The following is a 20,461-nucleotide window of genomic DNA, read 5'->3' on the forward strand; positions in this document are numbered from 1 at the left end:
TACTGTGTTATTGACTACGTTTGTTTACGTGTAACTCTGTGTTGTTGTTTTTGTCGCACTGCTGTGCTTTATCTTGGCCAGGTCGCAGTTTGTAAATGAGAACTTGTTCCTAACTAGCCTACCTGGTGAAATAAAACAATTAATTAAAAACCACCCATTGTAGCTACTACCGTGTCTTGTTGATGAAGTAGTAGGCTACTGTTTCTCCTCCATATCTGTGGGTCGTATGCCACCCTGTGGTCGATGGTGGAATCATATTTTACTGAGAGCAGAAAACAAGCGTGATGAAACTATTCCTACAACGTCTGGAACGCTACAAAACACCAGAAATAAATGGTGTCTTTCGGTTGGCTGTGTGCACGAATGTGATTTCAGCATTTTGGTACATCGCCTACTTGTGTGTTACCAGACCAACATTTAGACCAAAAATGCAATGTATTTAGAATTTCTACCGTGTTGCTTGATGGGAAAATAGTCGGTCCGTGATATAATATAGTAAAACAAAATGTATTGCTTTTTTCTTCGCCTTGTCCGCAACTGTATTCGTAAACGTCATTAAACCCTGTTCAATATGATGTGGTATTATCAGTAGTAGAAGTGGTAACCGTGAGTCAAACACCTTTGTCCTGGAAGGAGTACTCCTCTACCAACGTGTACAACTCATACTTACCTGGAGGGGGAGACACCGTGATCACGAAGGCGGTCCGTGATCACGAAGGCGGTTCACCCAGGGCGAGGCTCAGCCATTGCACTCCGGCTGTGCTGACCCCTGCGAATTTCTCAAATGTGGAAATCTCGATTGCATAATTTCTGGTAGTGGGGGACTGCGTTCGCGCTCTCCCCTGATCTTGATGTTAAAAATAATTTAGGGACATATTTATTAATTCGATGTGTTTTAACTCGCTCTTCTATTGAGTTTCGTGTTGAGAAGGACATTTGTCAACATTTGCATGTTCTTATCAGATGAATGGCTATAGAATGTAGGGTCTGTTTATGAGTCAACTAAGGCCTCAGAGATACATTTTGTCTTCTGATAACCCGGATGTGTGTGATATGTTATTGTAGCACTGGTGATTATGCCTGTCATGTCCTGATAATGTCAAGGCAAAGGCCTACTTGTGAATGGATCATTTTGTGCCCTCATGATGTAATCTGGATTGAGGTCTTTCATTTGCTAGAATATTAAATAATTTATAGGAGAGTTTGTAATTTAAGACCACAGTACATGTCAACCATTACAATGCCACAGAAATTTCCCTGGTCAACTATTACCATGAAAACAGACATTTCCCTGGTCAACCATTACCATGACAACAGACATTTCCCTGGTCAACCATTACCATGCCACAGTCATGTCCCTGGTCAAACATTACCATGACAACAGACATTTCCCTCGTCAACTATTACCATGACAACAGACATTTCCCTGGTCAACCATTACCATGAAAACAGACATTTCCCTGGTCAACCATTACCATGACAACAGACATTTCCCTGGTCAACCATTACCATTCCACAGTCATTTCACGGTCAACCATTACCATGACAACAGACATTTCCCTGGTCAACCATTACCATGCCACAGTCATTGCCCTGGTCAACCATTACCTTGACAACAGACATTTCCCTGGTTAAACATTACCATTCCACAGACATTTCCCTGGTCAACCATTACCTTGACAACAGACATTTCCCTGGTCAACCATTACCATTCCACGGACATGTCCCTGGTCTACAATGCCACAAACATTTCCCTGGTCAACCATTACCATGCCACAGACATGTCCCTGGTCCACTTATTTCCTGATGAAATCAGTCAATAAGATGGATTCTGTTGTTCCAAGATGCAGATCCATTCCACAGACATTTCTGCAGGGTTTTTTTTTGCAGTGAGAATGTGTAGTGAGGTATTCTGCCAAAAATGTATTTAGGCATATTAAAACACTTCAGTTTAACCCTGATCGCGAGTATCATCCTGTCAATTTACAGATACAATTACAAATACGAGTATGGCCATGTCACTGTACATAGATCTTTCTATTTTCATGTTCTACTGTGTTATTGACTACGTTTGTTTACGTGTAACTCTGTGTTGTTGTTTTTGTCGCACTGCTGTGCTTTATCTTGGCCAGGTCGCAGTTTGTAAATGAGAACTTGTTCCTAACTAGCCTACCTGGTGAAATAAAACAATTAATTAAAAACCACCCATTGTAGCTACTACCGTGTCTTGTTGATGAAGTAGTAGGCTACTGTTTCTCCTCCATATCTGTGGGTCGTATGCCACCCTGTGGTCGATGGTGGAATCATATTTTACTGAGAGCAGAAAACAAGCGTGATGAAACTATTCCTACAACGTCTGGAACGCTACAAAACACCAGAAATAAATGGTGTCTTTCGGTTGGCTGTGTGCACGAATGTGATTTCAGCATTTTGGTACATCGCCTACTTGTGTGTTACCAGACCAACATTTAGACCAAAAATGCAATGTATTTAGAATTTCTACCGTGTTGCTTGATGGGAAAATAGTCGGTCCGTGATATAATATAGTAAAACAAAATGTATTGCTTTTTTCTTCGCCTTGTCCGCAACTGTATTCGTAAACGTCATTAAACCCTGTTCAATATGATGTGGTATTATCAGTAGTAGAAGTGGTAACCGTGAGTCAAACACCTTTGTCCTGGAAGGAGTACTCCTCTACCAACGTGTACAACTCATACTTACCTGGCAAGGGAGACACCGTGATCACGAAGGCGGTTCACCCAGGGCGAGGCTCAGCCATTGCACTCCGGCTGTGCTGACCCCTGCGAATTTCTCAAATGTGGAAATCTCGATTGCATAATTTCTGGTAGTGGGGGGACTGCGTTCGCGCTCTCCCCTGATCTTGATGTAAAAAGTAATCTCACTCAGGTGTGACCGAGGGAAGCCGTAACCTCTGTCTTGGATCAAACTATGGAACTGTACTGCAACAATTAGAATGGTATGGAATATAATAGAATGGAATAAAATCGAGTATTATAAATGAATACCACTATATTACAACTATCACGCTGTAAAATATAACAAATCTATTATTTTGCGTTGGTCACCAGCTGTGTAACCGGATAACACATGTATAAAATCAAATGTATTCATAAAGCCCTTCGTACATCAGCTGATTATAAGAATGAGTTAAACACATAAACAAAACAGAAGCTGTATAACAGTCTAAATAAGGTTTATAACAGTCTAAATAAGGTTTATAACAGTCTAAATAAGGTTTATAACAGTCTAAATAAGGTTTATTACAGTCTAAATAAGCTTTATAACAGTCTAAATAAGGTTTATTACAGTCTAAATAAGGTTTATAACAGTCTAAATAAGGTTTATAACAGTCTAAATAAGGTTTATAACAGTTTAAATAAGGTTTATAACAGTTTTTGTATTGGTCAGATAATTATTAATATGATCACCTAAGGACTGCTGTAAAATAATCAAGTCAAGGACATGTTATTGGGGCCAGTGGCACTGTGTGTTACGCCATATAGTCTCCCCATTGTTTCCCATTATATTTCTTAGTTCCACCTGCAGGTCTCAGGTGATAGCAGGTGATCAACACACCTCAGGACCGTGCTGCCTATGTGAATTCCCCTGTCTGTCTTTCTCTGCGTGTGTGTGTCCAGATAAATGTATCTCTCTCCCTCCCTCCCTCTCTATCTCTCTCTTTGCTCTCTCGCTCCCTATCCCTCCTTCCTTCCCCCCTCTCTGTCTCTCTCCTTGCTCGCTCTCTATTTCTTTCATGCACCTGTTTTTTTCTCTCTCTCTCTGCTATCTATCTATCTGCTCTCTCTCTCTCTCTCTCTCTCTCTCTCTTTCATGCTCCTGTTTCTCTCTCTCTCTCTCTCTCTCTGCCTCTCTCTGCTTCTCTGTCTCTTTCTCTCTCTCTCTGTCTCTCTCTCTCTCTCTTTCTCTCTCACTCTCTCTCTCTCGCTCTCTCTCTCTCTCTCTGTCTCTCTCCCTCTCTATCTCTTTCCCTCTCTCTCCCTCTCTCTCTCTCTCTCTCTGCCTCTCTCTGCTTCTCTGTCTCTTTCTCTCTCTCTCTGTCTCTCTCTCTCTCTCTCTCTCTCTCTCTCTCTCCCTCCCACTGTGTGTCATAAATGGACTGATAGTGGGACCCGGAGCCAGAAGAGGGGCACATTTAGTCGGCCATAAACCTCCTAAACACCACGTGTCTCTGATAGACAGATAGAACGGACAGATAACAGAGAGAGGAGGGGAGGGGGGATACAGAGAGAGAGAGAGATAGAGAGAGAGAGAGAGAGAGAGAGAGAGAGGAGGGGGGTACAGAGAGAGAGAGAGAGAGAGAGAGAGAGATCGAGAGAGATCGAGAGAGGAGGGGGGTACAGAGAGAGAGAGAGAGAGAGAGAGAGAGAGAGAGAGAGAGAGAGAGGAGGGGGGTACAGAGAGAGAGAGAGAGATAGAGGGGGGGTACAGAGAGAGAGAGAGGGGGTGGGTAGAGAGAGAGAGAGAGAGAGAGACAGAAAGAGAGACACAGAGAGAGACACAGAGAGAGACAGAGAGAGAGAGAGAGAGAGAGAGAGAGAGGGGGGGGGATACAGAGAGAGAGAGAGGTAGAGAGAGAGAGGGAGGGGGGGATACAGAGAGAGAGGGGGCAGACATGGCTCTCAAGAGAAGACAAGCAATGTGCTCACTGCCCACAAAATGAGGTGGTAACTGAGCTTCACTTCCATACCTCCTGCCAAATGTATGTCCACATTAGAGACACATATGACAGACTCACAAAGAATTTGAAAACAAATAGAACATTGATAAATCCCTTATCTGTTAGGCGAAGTGTGTCGTCACAGCAACAAGATGTTTGGCCCGTTGCCATGGCAAAAGGGCAACCAGTGGAACATACAAACAACATTCTAAATATAGCCTATATTTTACCTGTCACACCCTGACCATAGTTTGCATTGTATGTTTCTATGTTTTGTTTGGTCAGGGTGTGATCTGAGTGGGCATTCTATTCTACTCACTCACTCAGTCATTCACTCACTCACTCACTCACAACAGGTGTTGTATTCGGTGCAGGTCTCTCTACCTGTAAGGTCCTGTTGTATTCGATGCATGTATGAGTGAGTGAGTGAGTGAGTGAGTGAGTGAGTGAGTGAGTGAGTGAGTGAGTGATAGCAGAGAGAGAGAGAGAGAGACAGAGAGCTTTGTCAATTCGTATGAATGAATAATCTTGTAAAACATGTATAAATATATCTTCTGTTCAAATTAATTTCCATTTATTTTGTGTCATATTATCATCCCACATCATCAACACACTTAGATAATCACACTGTTCAACAATAAATGACTAAAAGATGTGTACATTCATCACAGTCAGTCAACCACTCCTTGGGTGCATAATTACCATATTTAATTTAAATAACTTACATCATGATAACACCTTAAAACGATGTGTTGCGATCATCACAATAGTCTGAATACACAATATTAATACATTCATTATACAGATGTGTATTTTCATAAAAGTCAAGGAATAAATCTACTGATAAAAGTAGCAAAATGATGAGTGGTTTGTCTTAAGGACAGATCCTGTTTGTCTTAAGGACAGATCCTGTTTGTCTTAAGGACAGATCCTGTTTGTCTTAAGGACAGATCCTGTTTGTCTTAAGGACAGATCCTGTTTGTCTTAAGGACAGATCCTGTTTGTCTTAAGGACAGATCCTGTTTGTCTTAAGGACAGATCCTGTTTGTCTTAAGGACAGATCCTGTTTGTCTTAAGGACAGATCCTGTTTGTCTTAAGGACAGATCCTGTTTGTCTTAAGGACAGATCCTGTTTGTCTTAAGGACAGATCCTGTTTGTCTTAAGGACAGATCCTGTTTGTCTTAAGGACAGATCCTGTTTGTCTTAAGGACAGATCCTGTTTGTCTTAAGGACAGATCCTGTTTGTCTTAAGGACAGATCCTGTTTGTCTTAAGGACAGATCCTGTTTGTCTTAAGGACAGATCCTGTTTGTCTTAAGGACAGATCCTGTTTGTCTTAAGGACAGGTCCTGTTTGTCTTAAGGACAGATCCTGTTTGTCTTAAGGACAGATCCTGTTTGTCTTAAGGACAGATCCGGTTTGTCCTGTTTGTCTTAAGGACAGGTCCTGTTTGTCCCTGTTACAGGTCCTGTTTGTCTTAAGGACAGATCCTGTTTGTCTTAAGGACAGATCCTGTTTGTCTTAAGGACAGATCCTGTTTGTCTTAAGGACAGGTCCTGTTTGTCTTAAGGACAGATCCTGTTTGTCTTAAGGACAGATCCTGTTTGTCTTAAGGACAGATCCTGTTTGTCTTAAGGACAGATCCTGTTTGTCTTAAGGACAGGTCCTATTGTCCCTGTTACAGGTCCTGTTTGTCCCTGTTACAGGTCCCGGTTGTCCCTGTTACAGGTCCTGTTTGTCCCTGTTACAGGTCCTGTTTGTCTTAAGGACAGATCCTGTTGTCCCTTTTACAGGTCCTGTTGTCCCTGTTACAGGTCCTGTTTGTCTTAAGGACAGATCCTGTTGTCCCTGTTACAGGTCCTGTTTGTCCCTGTTACAGGTCCTGTTTGTCCCTGTTACAGGTCCTGTCGTCCCTGTTACAGGTCCTGTCGTCCCTGTTACAGGTCCTGTCGTCCCTGTTACAGGTCCTGTTTGTCCCTGTTACAGGTCCTGTTTGTCTTAAGGACAGGTCCCGGTTGTCCCTGTTACAGGTCCTGTTGTCCCTGTTACAGGTCCTGTTTGTCTTAAGGACAGGTCCCGGTTGTCCCTGTTACAGGTCCTATTGTCCCTGTTACAGGTCCTGTTTGTCCCTGATACAAGTTCCGTTTGTCCCTGTTATATTCACAACCTGGAACCCATTTCCATCATGGCCACCTAATCATCCCCCTTTTGTGCCAGAACGCTCACCACACAATCAGCTAGCACGGTGGAGAGGTGAAATGATGTGATGATGTGTTCTGGCACAAAATGGCTGCCGGTGCATCCCCCACACATTGGTGGTGGATGAGGTGAGTTTTCACCCTTTACTATGTAAAACGCTTTGAATCCCTCAGTTGATAGAGAAGGCGCAATATAAATCCAATCCATTATTATTATTATTAGTATGTTGTTCATATGCGACCATTTTTACGAGCTGCTAGGTCGTAGCTCCGGACTGATATCTAGGAATATGACATAACACCGTTTAACATCTCATAAGCATGACATAGGACTAGGGTTGCAAAATTCCGGTAACTTCCCCCAAAATGTCCTGTTTTTTTTCCCCCTCCCAGAAATCCTGTTTAGAAGATTCCTGGAATTACGAGGAAATAACCAGGAAATCTGGGAATCCTCTAACCAGGATTTCTGGGAAAACAACAGGGAATTTTTGGAATAGTTATTGGAATTTTGTAACCCTACATAGCACCTTTATAACCATGTTATAGAAGAGTCATAAGACCATAATCACAGGGTTATAATGCCTATACGATGCGGTTACGAAGTGTCGCGGCGCATCAAAGCTGCGTTGCTTTCAAGACATCCTCTTTGTCCTCCCTCTTTTCCCCCCAGTCAACACTGTTCATCATGGCAGGGTTGTCGTACATCTCCAGGAAATGCCCTCCTCCTTTCTCCTCCTCCTCCTCCTCCTCCGGTCCGGTCTGGCAACACTTGCAGCAGCAGCATTTGGCGGCTACCACGGCGACCACGCGGTCCCAGGGTTCTAAGGAGTGGGTCCAGAGAGGCAGGAAGTCCCAGGAGTGCAGTACCGCGGGGAGACAGCTGGGTAGCCGTGCCTGAAGCACGTTCACTATAATGATGATGATCAACAGGGCCACTATGGGAACGCCCACACCAACCAGCACCTGGCGAGAGAAGAAGAACAGTTTTACAGGTTATTTGGCTGCTACCACGGCGACCACGCGGTCCCAGGGTTCTAAGGAGTGGGTCCAGAGAGGCAGGAAGAACGGTTTTACAGGTTATTTGGCTGCTACCACGGCGACCACGCGGTCCCAGGTTTCTAAGGAGTGGGTCCAGAGAGGCAGGAAGAACAGTTTTACAGGTTATTTGGCTGCTACCACGGCGACCACGCGGTCCCAGGGTTCTAAGGAGTGGGTCCAGAGAGGCAGGAAGAACAGTTTTACAGGTTATTTGGCTGCTACCACGGCGACCACGCGGTCCCAGGGTTCTAAGGAGTGGGCCCAGAGAGGCAGGAAGAACAGTTTTACAGGTTATTTGGCTGCTACTACGGCGACCACGCGGTCCCAGGGTTCTAAGGAGTGGGCCCAGAGAGGCAGGAAGAACAGTTTTACAGGTTATTTGGCTGCTACCACGGCGACCACGCGGTCCCAGGGTTCTAAGGAGTGGGTCCAGAGAGGCAGGAAGAACAGTTTTACAGGTTATTTGGCTGCTACCACGGCGACCACGCGGTCCCAGGGTTCTAAGGAGTGGGTCCAGAGAGGCAGGAATAACTGTTTTACAGGTGGACTTAGTGGAGTTGACAAGGAGAGAAGCTTCCTTTCAATCAAATGACCAATCCAAACTAATCTGCCAAACTAACCCTGATTCAGATGACCATCCTACCCATGCTAGATTACGGAGACGTAATTTATAGATCGGCAGGTAAGGGTGCTCTCGAGCGGCTAGATGTTCTTTACCATTCGGCCATCAGATTTGCCACCAATGCTCCTTATAGGACACATCACTGCACTCTATACTCCTCTGTAAACTGGTCATCTCTGTATACCTGTCGCAAGACCCACTGGTTGATGCTTATTTATAAAACCCTCTTAGGCCTCACTCCCCCCTATCTGAGATATCTACTGCGGCCCTCATCCTCCACATACAACACCCGTTCACTCCCCCTATCTGAAATATCTACTGTAGCCCTCATCCTCCACATACAACACCCGTTCTGCCAGTCACATTCTATTAAAGGTTGCCAAAGCACACACGTCCCTGGGTCGCTCCTCTTTTCAGTTCGCTGCAGCTAGCGACCGGAACGAGCTGCAACAAACACTCAAACTGGATGGTTTTATCTCAATCTCTTAATTCAAAGACTCAATCATGGACACTCTTACTGACAGTTGTGGCTGCTTTGCGTGATGTATTGTTGTCTCTACCTTCTTTCCCTCTGTGCTGTTGTCTGGGCCCAATAATGTTTGTACCATGTTTTGTGCTGCTTCCATGTTGTGTTGCTACCTAGCTGTGTTGTCATGTGTTGCTGCCTTGCTATGTTGTCATGTGTTGCTGCCTTGCTATGTTGTCATGTGTTGCTGCCTTACTATGTTGTCATGTGTTGCTGCCATGCTATGTTGTCATGTGTTGCTGCCTTGCTATGTTGTCATGTGTTGCTGCCTTGCTGTGTTGTCATGTGTTGCTGCCTTGCTATGTTGTCACGTGTTGCTGCCTTGCTATGTTGTCATGTGTTGCTGCCTTGCTATGTTGTCACGTGTTGCTGCCTTGCTATGTTGTCATGTGTTGCTGCCTTGCTGTGTTGTCATGTGTTGCTGCCTTGCTATGTTGTCATGTGTTGCTGCCTTGCTGTGTTGTCATGTGTTGCTGCCTTGCTATGTTGTCACGTGTTGCTGCCTTGCTATGTTGTCATGTGTTGCTGCCTTGCTATGTTGTCACGTGTTGCTGCCTTGCTATGTTGTCATGTGTTGCTGCCTTGCTGTGTTGTCATGTGTTGCTGCCTTGCTGTGTTGTCATGTGTTGCTGCCTTGCTGTGTTGTCATGTGTTGCTGCCTTGCTATGTTGTCATGTGTTGCTGCCTTGCTATGTCGTCGTCTTAGGTCTCACTTTGTGTAGTGTTGTGGTGTCTCTCTTGTCGTGATGTGTGTTTTGTCCTATATATTTTATGTTTTATGTTGTATTTTTCATCCCAGCCCCCCTCCCCACAGGGGGCCTTTTGCCTTTTGGCCGTCTACTGACTTTCCTGTTGTTAAATAAAGGCTAAGTAAAAATAAATTAAACAAAAAATCAATCAACCACTCACGCATCGACTATCAATCACTCAGTCAGTCAATCAATCACCCTTCCAACCACCCCTCCATCAATCCATCACTCCACCCATCCATCCATCCACCAATCAACCAATCACTCACCTTCCAGCCGGCCATCGATAGGCCGAAGACGAAGAGGGGCAGGAGAAAGAAGCAGGAAATGATGTAGACGCCGGCGAACCAGCGATACTCTGCCGTGATGTCACCCAGGGCCTTAGCCAATCGGATGGGGATACGGGTGAAGGGGATTGGATACCACAAGATGATACCAGACACGTTGAACACGAAGTGAATCAGAGCGATCTGGGGAAGGGAGGGAGGGATGAGTGTCGAGCCCTGATCTGGGAATGGATTGAGGGACTGTAGAGCCATGAGTACCAGGCCATTAGGATCATGGGTTGCTGCCTTGCTATGTTGTCATGTGTTGCTGCCTTGCTATGTTGTCATGTGTTGCTGCCTTGCTATGTTGTTATGTGTTGCTGCCTTGCTATGTGGTAGGGTAGGGTGTGTGTGTGCGTGTGTGCGTGTGTGTGTGTGTGTGTGTGTGTGTGTCTGACCTGTAGAGCGTTGGCCAGTGTGTCTCCAGGTGCTGCCATGGCTGCCAGTATAGCCGTGGTCGTCGTGCCGATGTTGGCCCCTAGCGACAGAGGGTACGCCCTCTCGATGCTGATCACACCAATACCTACACACGAGGGGAACACTTATTACCATACACATACACATGACATAACCTGTAGATACATTTACCATAGAGAGGAGAATAGGAGGGGAGGGGAGAAGAGAAGAGAGGAAGGGAGGAGGAGAGGAGGAGAAGAGGAGAGAAGAGAAGAGAAGAGGAGAGGAAGAAGAGAAGAGGAGAGGAAGAAGAGAGGAGGAGAGGAGAGGAGAGGAGAGGAGAGGAGAGGAGAGGAGAGGAGGAAGAGAGGAGGAGAAGAGGAGAGAAGAGAAGAGGAGAGGAAGAAGAGAAGAGGAGAGGAAGAAGAGAAGAGAAGAGGAGAGGAAGAAGAGAGGAGGAGAGGAGAGGAGAGGAGAGGAGAGGAGAGGAGGAAGAGAGGAGAGGAGAGGAGGAAGAGAGGGGAGGGGAGGGGAGAAGACAAGAGAAGACGAGAGGGGGAGGGAGGGAGGGAGGGAGGGAGGGAGGGAGGGAGGGAGGGAGGGAGGGAGGGAAAGGAGACTCACCAACGAGTGGAGTGATAGCGGAGGTGAAGACAGAACTACTCTGGACGATGAAGGTCATTCCAGCTCCGACCAGGATGGCGATGTAACCAGTCACCCAGCCGAAGGGGAACGGGAAATCTACACATATACACACACATACACAAATAATCATTTCTACATCCCTGTGAGCATGACGGTCTGTGCATACTGTATGTCCTGGTACCTTCACTAAATAGGTTTCTAACCTCGAGGGTTTTCCTGGTTAAATACAAAGTGAAATATGTCTTCCGGACATATTTGGGGGAACCTATCCTGTAATTTCTGAGCAATTAGGCTATCTATTCATAGACATAGAATCACTAGAACAGATATTCCCAGTCAATGTCAAAGTCAACGTTGTGTTGTACATTCTATTTCTGTGGCTCTACTTTAGGATTGATTGGATAGGTATCATCAGTTTGCTACTGGTCTGGTACTCAGGGCTCTCCTGTCCCTCCATCAGTTTGCTAATGGCCTGGTACTCAGGGCTCTTCTGTCCCTCCATCAGGTCCTATTGGCCTGGTACTCAGGGCTCTGCTGTACCTCCATCCAGTCCTAATAGTCTGCTATTGTCCCTCCATCTGGTCCCAATGGCCTGGTACTCAGGTCGTCATTGAAAATAAGAATTTGTTCTTAACTGACTTGCCTGGTTAAATAAAGGTAAAATAAAAAAATAAATAAATAAAAAACTCAGGGCTCTACTGTCCCTCCATCAGGTCCTAATGGTCTGGTACTCAGGCCTCTATTGTCCCTCCAATCAGGTCCTCATGGCCTGGTACTCAGGGCTATATTGTCCCTCCATCAGGTCCTAATGGCCTGGTACTCAGGGCTCTATTGTCCCTCCATCAGGTCCTAATGGCCTGGTACTCAGGGCTCTATTGTCCCTCCATCTGGTCCCAATGGCCTGGTACTCAGGGCTCTACTGTCCCTCCATCAGTTCACTAATGGCCTGGTACTCAGGGCTCTATTGTCCCTCCATCAGGTCCTAATGGTCTGGTACTCAGGGCTCTATTGTCCCTCCATCAGGTCCTCATGGCCTGGTACTCAGGGCTATATTGTCCCTCCATCAGGTCCTAATGGCCTGGTACTCAGGGCTCTATTGTCCCTCCATCAGGTCCTAATGGCCTGGTACTCAGGGCTCTATTGTCCCTCCATCTGGTCCCAATGGCCTGGTACTCAGGGCTCTACTGTCCCTCCATCAGTTCACTAATGGCCTGGTACTCAGGGCTCTATTGTCCCTCCATCAGGTCCGAATGGTCTGGTACTCAGGGCTCTATTGTCCCTCCATCAGGTCCTAATGGCCTGGTACTCAGGGCTCTATTGTCCCTCCATCAGGTCCGAATGGCCTGGTACTCAGGGCTCTACTGTCCCTCCATCAGTTCACTAATGGCCTGGTACTCAGGGCTCTACTGTCCCTCCATCAGGTCCTAATGGCCTGGTACTCAGAGCTCTACTGTCCCTCCATCAGGTCCTAATGGTCTGGTACTCAGGGCTCTACTGTCCCTTTAACCGCTCTGACATCAATGCAAATAGAATCAAAAATCACATCAAACCCTTATCACTGAAACAGTATTATGCTTTTAAAGCTGCAACATGTATCTTTTTGGGCAACTTGACCAAATTCACATAGAAATGTGTGTTATAGATCTCACATTTTCATTGAAAGCAAGTCTAAGGAGCGGTAGATCTGGTCTATGTTTTTGTCCACTGTGGGGGCTGTCCACAGTTTAATTAAATATGTTTCATTAGAAGTGAAAATAAGCTACTATCGATGTTTTCCGGCAGACAGTTCGTTCAAGATTGACGTCGAAATTGAACGTCTATCCATGTCCCGAAGACGCCTTCACTGTTGCAACAGTGAGTGCTACTTGGTTTTTTATTTCTAGGGTGTTGTGGACAGGGATGGTGGAGGGTTACAGCACTCTGGATCAGACGGTTGTGCGTTGTGGACGGTTACAGCACTCTGGATCAGACGGTTGTGTGTTGTGGACAGGGATGGTGGAGGGTTATAGCACTCTGGATCAGAAGGTTGGGTGTTGTGGACAGGGATGGTGGAGGGTTATAGCACTCTGGATCAGAAGGTTGTGTGTTGTGGACAGGGATGGTGGAGGGTTATAGCACTCTGGATCAGACGGTTGTGTGTTGTGGAGGGTTACAGCACTCTGGATCAGAAGGTTGTGTGTTGTGGACAGGAATGGTGGAGGGTTACAGCACTCTGGATCAGAAGGTTGGGTGTTGTGGACAGGGATGGTGGAGGGTTATAGCACTCTGGATCAGAAGGTTGTGTGTTGTGGACAGGGATGGTGGAGGGTTATAGCACTCTGGATCAGACGGTTGTGTGTTGTGGAGGGTTACAGCACTCTGGATCAGAAGGTTGTGTGTTGTGGACAGGAATGGTGGAGGGTTACAGCACTCTGGATCAGAAGGTTGGGTGTTGTGGACAGGGATGGTGGAGGGTTATAGCACTCTGGGTCAGAAGGTTGGGTGTTGTGGACAGGGATGGTGGAGGGTTATAGCACTCTGGATCAGAAGGTTGGGTGTTGTGGACAGGGATGGTGGAGGGTTACAGCACTCTGGATCAGACGGTTGTGTGTTGTGGAGGGTTACAGCACTCTGGATCAGAAGGTTGTGTGTTGTGGACAGGGATGGTGGAGGGTTACAGCACTCTGGATCAGACGGTTGTGTGTTTGATTCCAGTTGTGGACAGTTGTGTTTTTTATTTATCCCTAATCTTAACCCTTACCTTAACCCTTCAGAGTTAATGCCTAACCTTAACCTTTACCATAACCATTCAGAATGAATGCCTAACCTTACCTTAACCCTTCAGAGTTAATGCCTAACCTTAACCTTTACCATAACCATTCAGAATGAATGCCTAACCTTACCTTAACCCTTCAGAATGAATGCCTAACCTTAACCCTTACCATAACCATTCAGAATGAATGCCAAACCTTAACCCTTACCTTAACCATTCAGAATGAATGCCAAACCTTAACCCTTAACTTTAAAATTTGAGATTTGGAGAAATGGAACATACAGAGCAACAGGAGTAACAAAAACAACAAAAACAACAAAAACCCAGACACTTCAATCCCGTGTGAAAGGAGAGTTTTGATGGTTGCTACTAAAAAGAGGAGGAATCCCGCCTTCTACTGCTACTGTATGTATTTCTGCTCACATGAAGCGTTGCTCTGCTGTAAAACCGGCACGATTGAAAAGCGGGAAAGCTGCCTCCATTCGCTATTCGAGTGCATGCGGATGACACGTCTTGCTGTCCATTTTGATAACGGGCCAATCTAAACCAAGGTTGCCAGGTGCACGGTGTTTCCTCCGACACATTGTTGCGGCTGGCTTCCGGGTTGGATGCGCGCTGTGTTAAAGAAGCAGTGCGGCTCGGTTGGGTTGTGTAATCGGAGGACGCATGACTTTCGACCTTCGTCTCTCCCGAGCCCGTACAGGAGTTGTAGCGATGAGACAAGATAGTAGCTATTAACAATTGGACACCACGAAATTCGGGAGAAAAAGGGTGTAAAAAAAGAGAATAGGCAGATGGGTGTCACCATCATCATCATCATCATCCCCATCATCATCACCACCACCATCATCATCACCACCACCATCATCATCATCATCATCATCATCACCACCATCATCATCATCATCATCATCACCACCACCACCACCATCATCATCATCATCACCATCATCATCATCACCATCATCTTCACCACCACCATCATCCCCATCATCACCATCATCATCATCACCATCATCACCCTCACCATCATCATCCTCACCATAATAATCATCATCATCCTCACCATAATCACCATCACCATCATCATCACCATCACCACCATTGCCCTCATCCTCTCTCCTCTTCCTCACTCCTCTTCCTCCTCCCCCTCTGTCTCACCTGTGTTGAGCACCTTCTTGATGACCACGGCCACCTGACCCTTCAGCATGGAGTTGAGCAGCTTGACGATGAGGATGAGACAGGAACACAGCACCAGGAGAGACAGAGCCAGCAGGATCAGGCCTATCGCCAGGTCAGACAGGTCCACGTTCACAAAGATATGATTACCTGGGGAGGGACAACACACATTACCTGGGGAGGGAGAACACACATTACCTGGGGAGGGACAACACACATTACCTGGGGAGGGAGAACACATATTACCTGGGGAGGGAGAACACACACAGAGACACACACACACAGACACACACGCACACGCACACACACACACACACACGCACGTGCACACGCACACACACACGCACACACACACGCACGCGCGCACACACACACACACACACACACACACACACACAGACACACACAGACACAGACACACAGAGACAGAATATAAATGGTGATAAAAGTATCTACAGTATTTGAAGACTCCGTGTGAAAGGTGGAAAGATGACACATGGTAGCATTCCAAATGGCACCCTATTCCCTATGTAGTGCACTACTTTAGACCAGAGCCCTATGGAACCCTATTCCCTATATAGTACACTACTTTAGACCAGAACCCTATGGAACCCTATTCCCTATATAGTACACTACTTTAGACCAGAACCCTATGGAACCCTATTCCCTATATAGTACACTGCTTTAGACCAGAACCCTATGGAACCCTATTCCCTATATAGTGCACTACTTTAGACCAGAACCCTATGGAACCCTATTCCCTATATAGTACACTACTTTAGACCAGAGCCCTATGGAACCCTATTCCCTATATAGTGCACTACTTTAGACCAGAGCCCTATGAAACCCTATTCCCTATATAGTACACTACTTCAGACCAGAGCCCTATGAAACCCTGTTCCCTATATAGTGCACTACTTTAGACCAGAGCCCTATTCCCTATATAGTGCACTACTTTAGACCAGAGCCCCATTGGCCCTAGTCAGGGTATAGGGTCATTGGAGACAGACGGTAGTTGTCATGGGAACAGTGTTTCCTGTTTGTTGACTGTGTACGTACATGTCTGTATGTTGTAGGTCTCTGAGATGTTATGCAGAGTGTAGCAGAGGTCCTGGGAACACCAACAGAGGGCTGGGGAGGTGCAGTTCTCTGGCCCGGGGACCGTCTCATTCCTCAGGGTCTGGAACACACACAAGTGTTGATGCATTGGTGTGTAGTTAGCGTGTTGATGCATTGGTGTGTAGTTAGCGTGTTGGAGTATGTTTGATGTAGTTCACCTGTTTGTTAATTAAACGTGTTGGTTTATGTTTGGTGTGGTGTTAGCATGTTTGGGTAACGTGTTGGTTTATGTTCGGTGTGTTGTTAGCATGTTTGGGTAACGTGTTGGTTTATGTTTGGTGTGTTGTGTTGTGTTGTTAGCATGTTTGGGTAACGTGTTGGTTTATGTTTGGTGTGTTGTGTTGTGTTGTTAGCATGTTTGGGTAACGTGTTGGTTTATGTTTGGTGTGTTGTGTGGTGTTGTTAGCATGTTTGGGTAACGTGTTGGTTTATGTTTGGTGTGTTGTGTGGTGTTGTTAGCATGTTTGGGTAACGTGTTGGTTTATGTTTGGTGTGTTGTGTTGTGTTGTTAGCATGTTTGGGTAACGTGTTGGTTTATGTTTGGTGTGTTGTGTGGTGTTGTTAGCATGTTTGGGTAACGTGTTGGTTTATGTTTGGTGTGTTGTGTTGTTAGCATGTTTGGGTAACGTGTTGGTTTATGTTTGGTGTGTTGTTAGCATGTTTGGGTAACGTGTTGGTTTATGTTTGGTGTGTTGTGTTGTTAGCATGTTTGGGTAACGTGTTGGTTTATGTTTGGTGTGTTGTGTTGTTAGCATGTTTGGGTAACGTGTTGGTTTATGTTTGGTGTGTTGTTAGCATGTTTGGGTAACGTGTTGGTTTATGTTTGGTGTGTTGTGTTGTTAGCATGTTTGGGTAACGTGTTGGTTTATGTTTGGTGTGTTGTTAGCATGTTTGGGTAACATGTTGGTTTATGTTTGGTGTGTTGTTAGCATGTTTGGGTAACATGTTGGTTTATGTTTGGTGTGTTGTTAGCATGTTTGGGTAACATGTTGGTTTATGTTTGGTGTGTTGTTAGCATGTTTGGGTAACGTGTTGGTTTATGTTTGGTGTGTTGTTAGCATGTTTGGGTAACATGTTGGTTTATGTTTGGTGTGTTGTTAGCATGTTTGGGTAACATGTTGGTTTATGTTTGGTGTGTTGTGTTGTTAACATGTTGGTTTATGTTCGGTGTGTTGTTAACATGTTGGTTAATGTTTGGTGTGTTGTTAACATGTTTGGGTAAAATGTTGGTTTATGTTTGGTGTGTTGTTAGCATGTTTGGGTAACATGTTGGTTAATGTTTGGTGTGTTGTTAGCATGTTTGGGTAACATGTTGGTTTATATTCGGTGTGTTGTTAGCATGTTTGGGTAACATGTTGGTTTACGTTTGGTGTGTTGTGTTGTTAGCATGTTTGGGTAACATGTTGGTTTATGTTCGGTGTGTTGTGTTGTTAACATGTTTGGGTAACGTGTTGGTTTATGTTCGGTGTGTTGTGTTGTTAACATGTTGGTTTACGTTTGGTGTGTTGTGTTGTTAACATGTTTGGGTAACATGCTGGTTTATGTTCGGTGTGTTGTGTTGTTAGCATGTTTGGGTAACATGTTGGTTTACGTTCGGTGTGTTGTGTTGTTAGCATGTTTGGGTAACATGTTGGTTTATGTTTGGTGTGTTGTTAGCATGTTTGGGTAACATGTTGGTTTACGTTCGGTGTGTTGTGTTGTTAGCATGTTTGGGTAACATGTTGGTTTATGTTTGGTGTGTTGTTAGCATGTTTGGGTAACATGTTGGTTTATGTTTGGTGTGTTGTTAACATGTTTGGGTAACATGTTGGTTTATGTTTGGTGTGTTGTTAGCATGTTTGGGTAATTGGTGTGTAGTTAGCGTGTTGGAGTATGTTTGATGTAGTTCACCTGTTTGTTAATTAAACGTGTTGGTTTATGTTTGGTGTGTTGTGTTGTGTTGTTAGCATGTTTGGGTAACGTGTTGGTTTATGTTTGGTGTGGTGTGTTGTGTTGTTAGCATGTTTGGGTAACGTGTTGGTTTATGTTTGGTGTGGTGTGTTGTGTTGTTAGCATGTTTGGGTAACGTGTTGGTTTATGTTTGGTGTGGTGTGTTGTGTTGTTAGCATGTTTGGGTAACGTGTTGGTTTATGTTTGGTGGGGTGTGTTGTGTTGTTAGCATGTTTGGGTAACGTGTTGGTTTATGTTTGGTGTGTTGTGTTGTTAGCATGTTTGGGTAACATGTTGGTTTATGTTTGGTGTGTTGTTAGCATGTTTGGGTAACATGTTGGTTTATGTTTGGTGTGTTGTTAGCATGTTTGGGTAACATGTTGGTTTATGTTTGGTGTGTTGTTAGCATGTTTGGGTAACATGTTGGTTTATGTTTGGTGTGTTGTTAGCATGTTTGGGTAACGTGTTGGTTTATGTTTAGTGTGTTGTTAGCATGTTTGGGTAACATGTTGGTTTATGTTTGGTGTGTTGTTTTGTTAACATGTTGGTTTATGTTCGGTGTGTTGTGTTGTTAACATGTTTGGGTAAAATGTTGGTTTATGTTTGGTGTGTTGTTAGCATGTTTGGGTAACATGTTGGTTAATGTTTGGTGTGTTGTTAGCATGTTTGAGTAACATGTTGGTTTATGTTCGGTGTGTTGTTAGCATGTTTGGGTAACATGTTGGTTTACGTTTGGTGTGTTGTGTTGTTAGCATGTTTGGGTAACATGTTGGTTTATGTTCGGTGTGTTGTGTTGTTAACATGTTTGGGTAACATGTTGGTTTATTTTTGGTGTGTTGTTAGCATGTTTGGGTAACATGTTGGTTTATGTTTGGTGTGGTGTGTTGTTAACATGTTGGTTTATGTTCGGTGTGTTGTGTTGTTAACATGTTTGGGTAACATGCTGGTTTATGTTTGGTGTGGTGTGTTGTGTTGTTAGCATGTTTGGGTAACGTGTTGGTTTATGTTTGGTGTGTTGTGTTGTGTTGTTAGCATGTTTGGGTAACGTGTTGGTTTATGTTTGGTGTGGTGTGTTGTGTTGTTAGCATGTTTGGGTAACGTGTTGGTTTATGTTTGGTGTGTTGTTAGCATGTTTGGGTAACATGTTGGTTTATGTTTGGTGTGTTGTTAGCATGTTTGGGTAATTGGTGTGTAGTTAGCGTGTTGGAGTATGTTTGATGTAGTTCACCTGTTTGTTAATTAAACGTGTTGGTTTATGTTTGGTGTGTTGTGTTGTGTTGTTAGCATGTTTGGGTAACGTGTTGGTTTATGTTTGGTGTGTTGTGTTGTGTTGTTAGCATGTTTGGGTAACATGTTGGTTTATATTCGGTGTGTTGTTAGCATGTTTGGTTAACATGTTCGTTTATGTTTGGTGTGTTGTGTGGTGTTGTTAGCATGTTTGGGTAACGTGTTGGTTTATGTTTGGTGTGTTGTGTTGTGTTGTTAGCATGTTTGGGTAACGTGTTGGTTTATGTTTGGTGTGTTGTGTGGTGTTGTTAGCATGTTTGGGTAACGTGTTGGTTTATGTTTGGTGTGTTGTGTTGTTAGCATGTTTGGGTAACGTGTTGGTTTATGTTTGGTGTGTTGTTAGCATGTTTGGGTAACGTGTTGGTTTATGTTTGGTGTGTTGTGTTGTTAGCATGTTTGGGTAACGTGTTGGTTTATGTTTGGTGTGTTGTGTTGTTAGCATGTTTGGGTAACGTGTTGGTTTATGTTTGGTGTGTTAGCATGTTTGGGTAACGTGTTGGTTTATGTTTGGTGTGTTGTGTTGTTAGCATGTTTGGGTAACGTGTTGGTTTATGTTTGGTGTGTTGTTAGCATGTTTGGGTAACATGTTGGTTTATGTTTGGTGTGTTGTTAGCATGTTTGGGTAACATGTTGGTTTATGTTTGGTGTGTTGTTAGCATGTTTGGGTAACATGTTGGTTTATGTTTGGTGTGTTGTTAGCATGTTTGGGTAACATGTTGGTTTATGTTTGGTGTGTTGTTAGCATGTTTGGGTAACGTGTTGGTTTATGTTTGGTGTGTTGTTAGCATGTTTGGGTAACATGTTGGTTTATGTTTGGTGTGTTGTTAGCATGTTTGGGTAACATGTTGGTTAATGTTTGGTGTGTTGTGTTGTTAACATGTTGGTTTATGTTTGGTGTGTTGTTAACATGTTGGTTAATGTTTGGTGTGTTGTTAACATGTTTGGGTAAAATGTTGGTTTATGTTTGGTGTGTTGTTAGCATGTTTGGGCAACATG

At 44.6% G+C, this 20,461-nt stretch overlaps 1 protein-coding gene, 1 non-coding gene and 1 pseudogene across 2 annotated transcripts in view; 2 read left to right on the forward strand and 1 right to left on the reverse strand.

Moving 5' to 3' along the window:
• Positions 1–662: 662 nt before the first annotated feature.
• LOC149980641 (U1 spliceosomal RNA) lies at positions 663–845 on the forward strand (annotated as a pseudogene).
• A 1,868-nt stretch (positions 846–2,713) lies between these two features.
• On the forward strand, positions 2,714–2,878 carry LOC118936989 (U1 spliceosomal RNA). The gene has a single exon (XR_005034413.2). It is a non-coding gene; the product is annotated as a U1 spliceosomal RNA (small nuclear RNA).
• Positions 2,879–5,251: 2,373 nt separating this feature from the next.
• LOC118936793 (sodium-dependent phosphate transport protein 2B-like) overlaps positions 5,252–20,461 on the reverse strand; it is a 36,414-nt gene continuing 21,204 nt past the window's right edge. Inside the window, exons 9-14 of the mRNA XM_090188170.1 lie at positions 16,190–16,310; positions 15,113–15,280; positions 11,179–11,295; positions 10,557–10,681; positions 10,102–10,302; positions 5,252–7,860 (exon numbers count right to left, since the gene is read on the reverse strand). Coding sequence (XP_090044296.1) covers positions 7,513–7,860; positions 10,102–10,302; positions 10,557–10,681; positions 11,179–11,295; positions 15,113–15,280; positions 16,190–16,310 — 1,080 coding nt within the window. The 3' untranslated portion in view covers positions 5,252–7,512. The remainder of the gene's footprint in view (positions 7,861–10,101; positions 10,303–10,556; positions 10,682–11,178; positions 11,296–15,112; positions 15,281–16,189; positions 16,311–20,461) is intronic.

The sequence above is a fragment of the Oncorhynchus mykiss genome, chromosome 10 (assembly GCF_057628025.1).
Source record: "Oncorhynchus mykiss isolate SJ-2025 chromosome 10, ASM5762802v1, whole genome shotgun sequence".
In the NCBI taxonomy this organism is placed as follows: domain Eukaryota; kingdom Metazoa; phylum Chordata; class Actinopteri; order Salmoniformes; family Salmonidae; genus Oncorhynchus; species Oncorhynchus mykiss.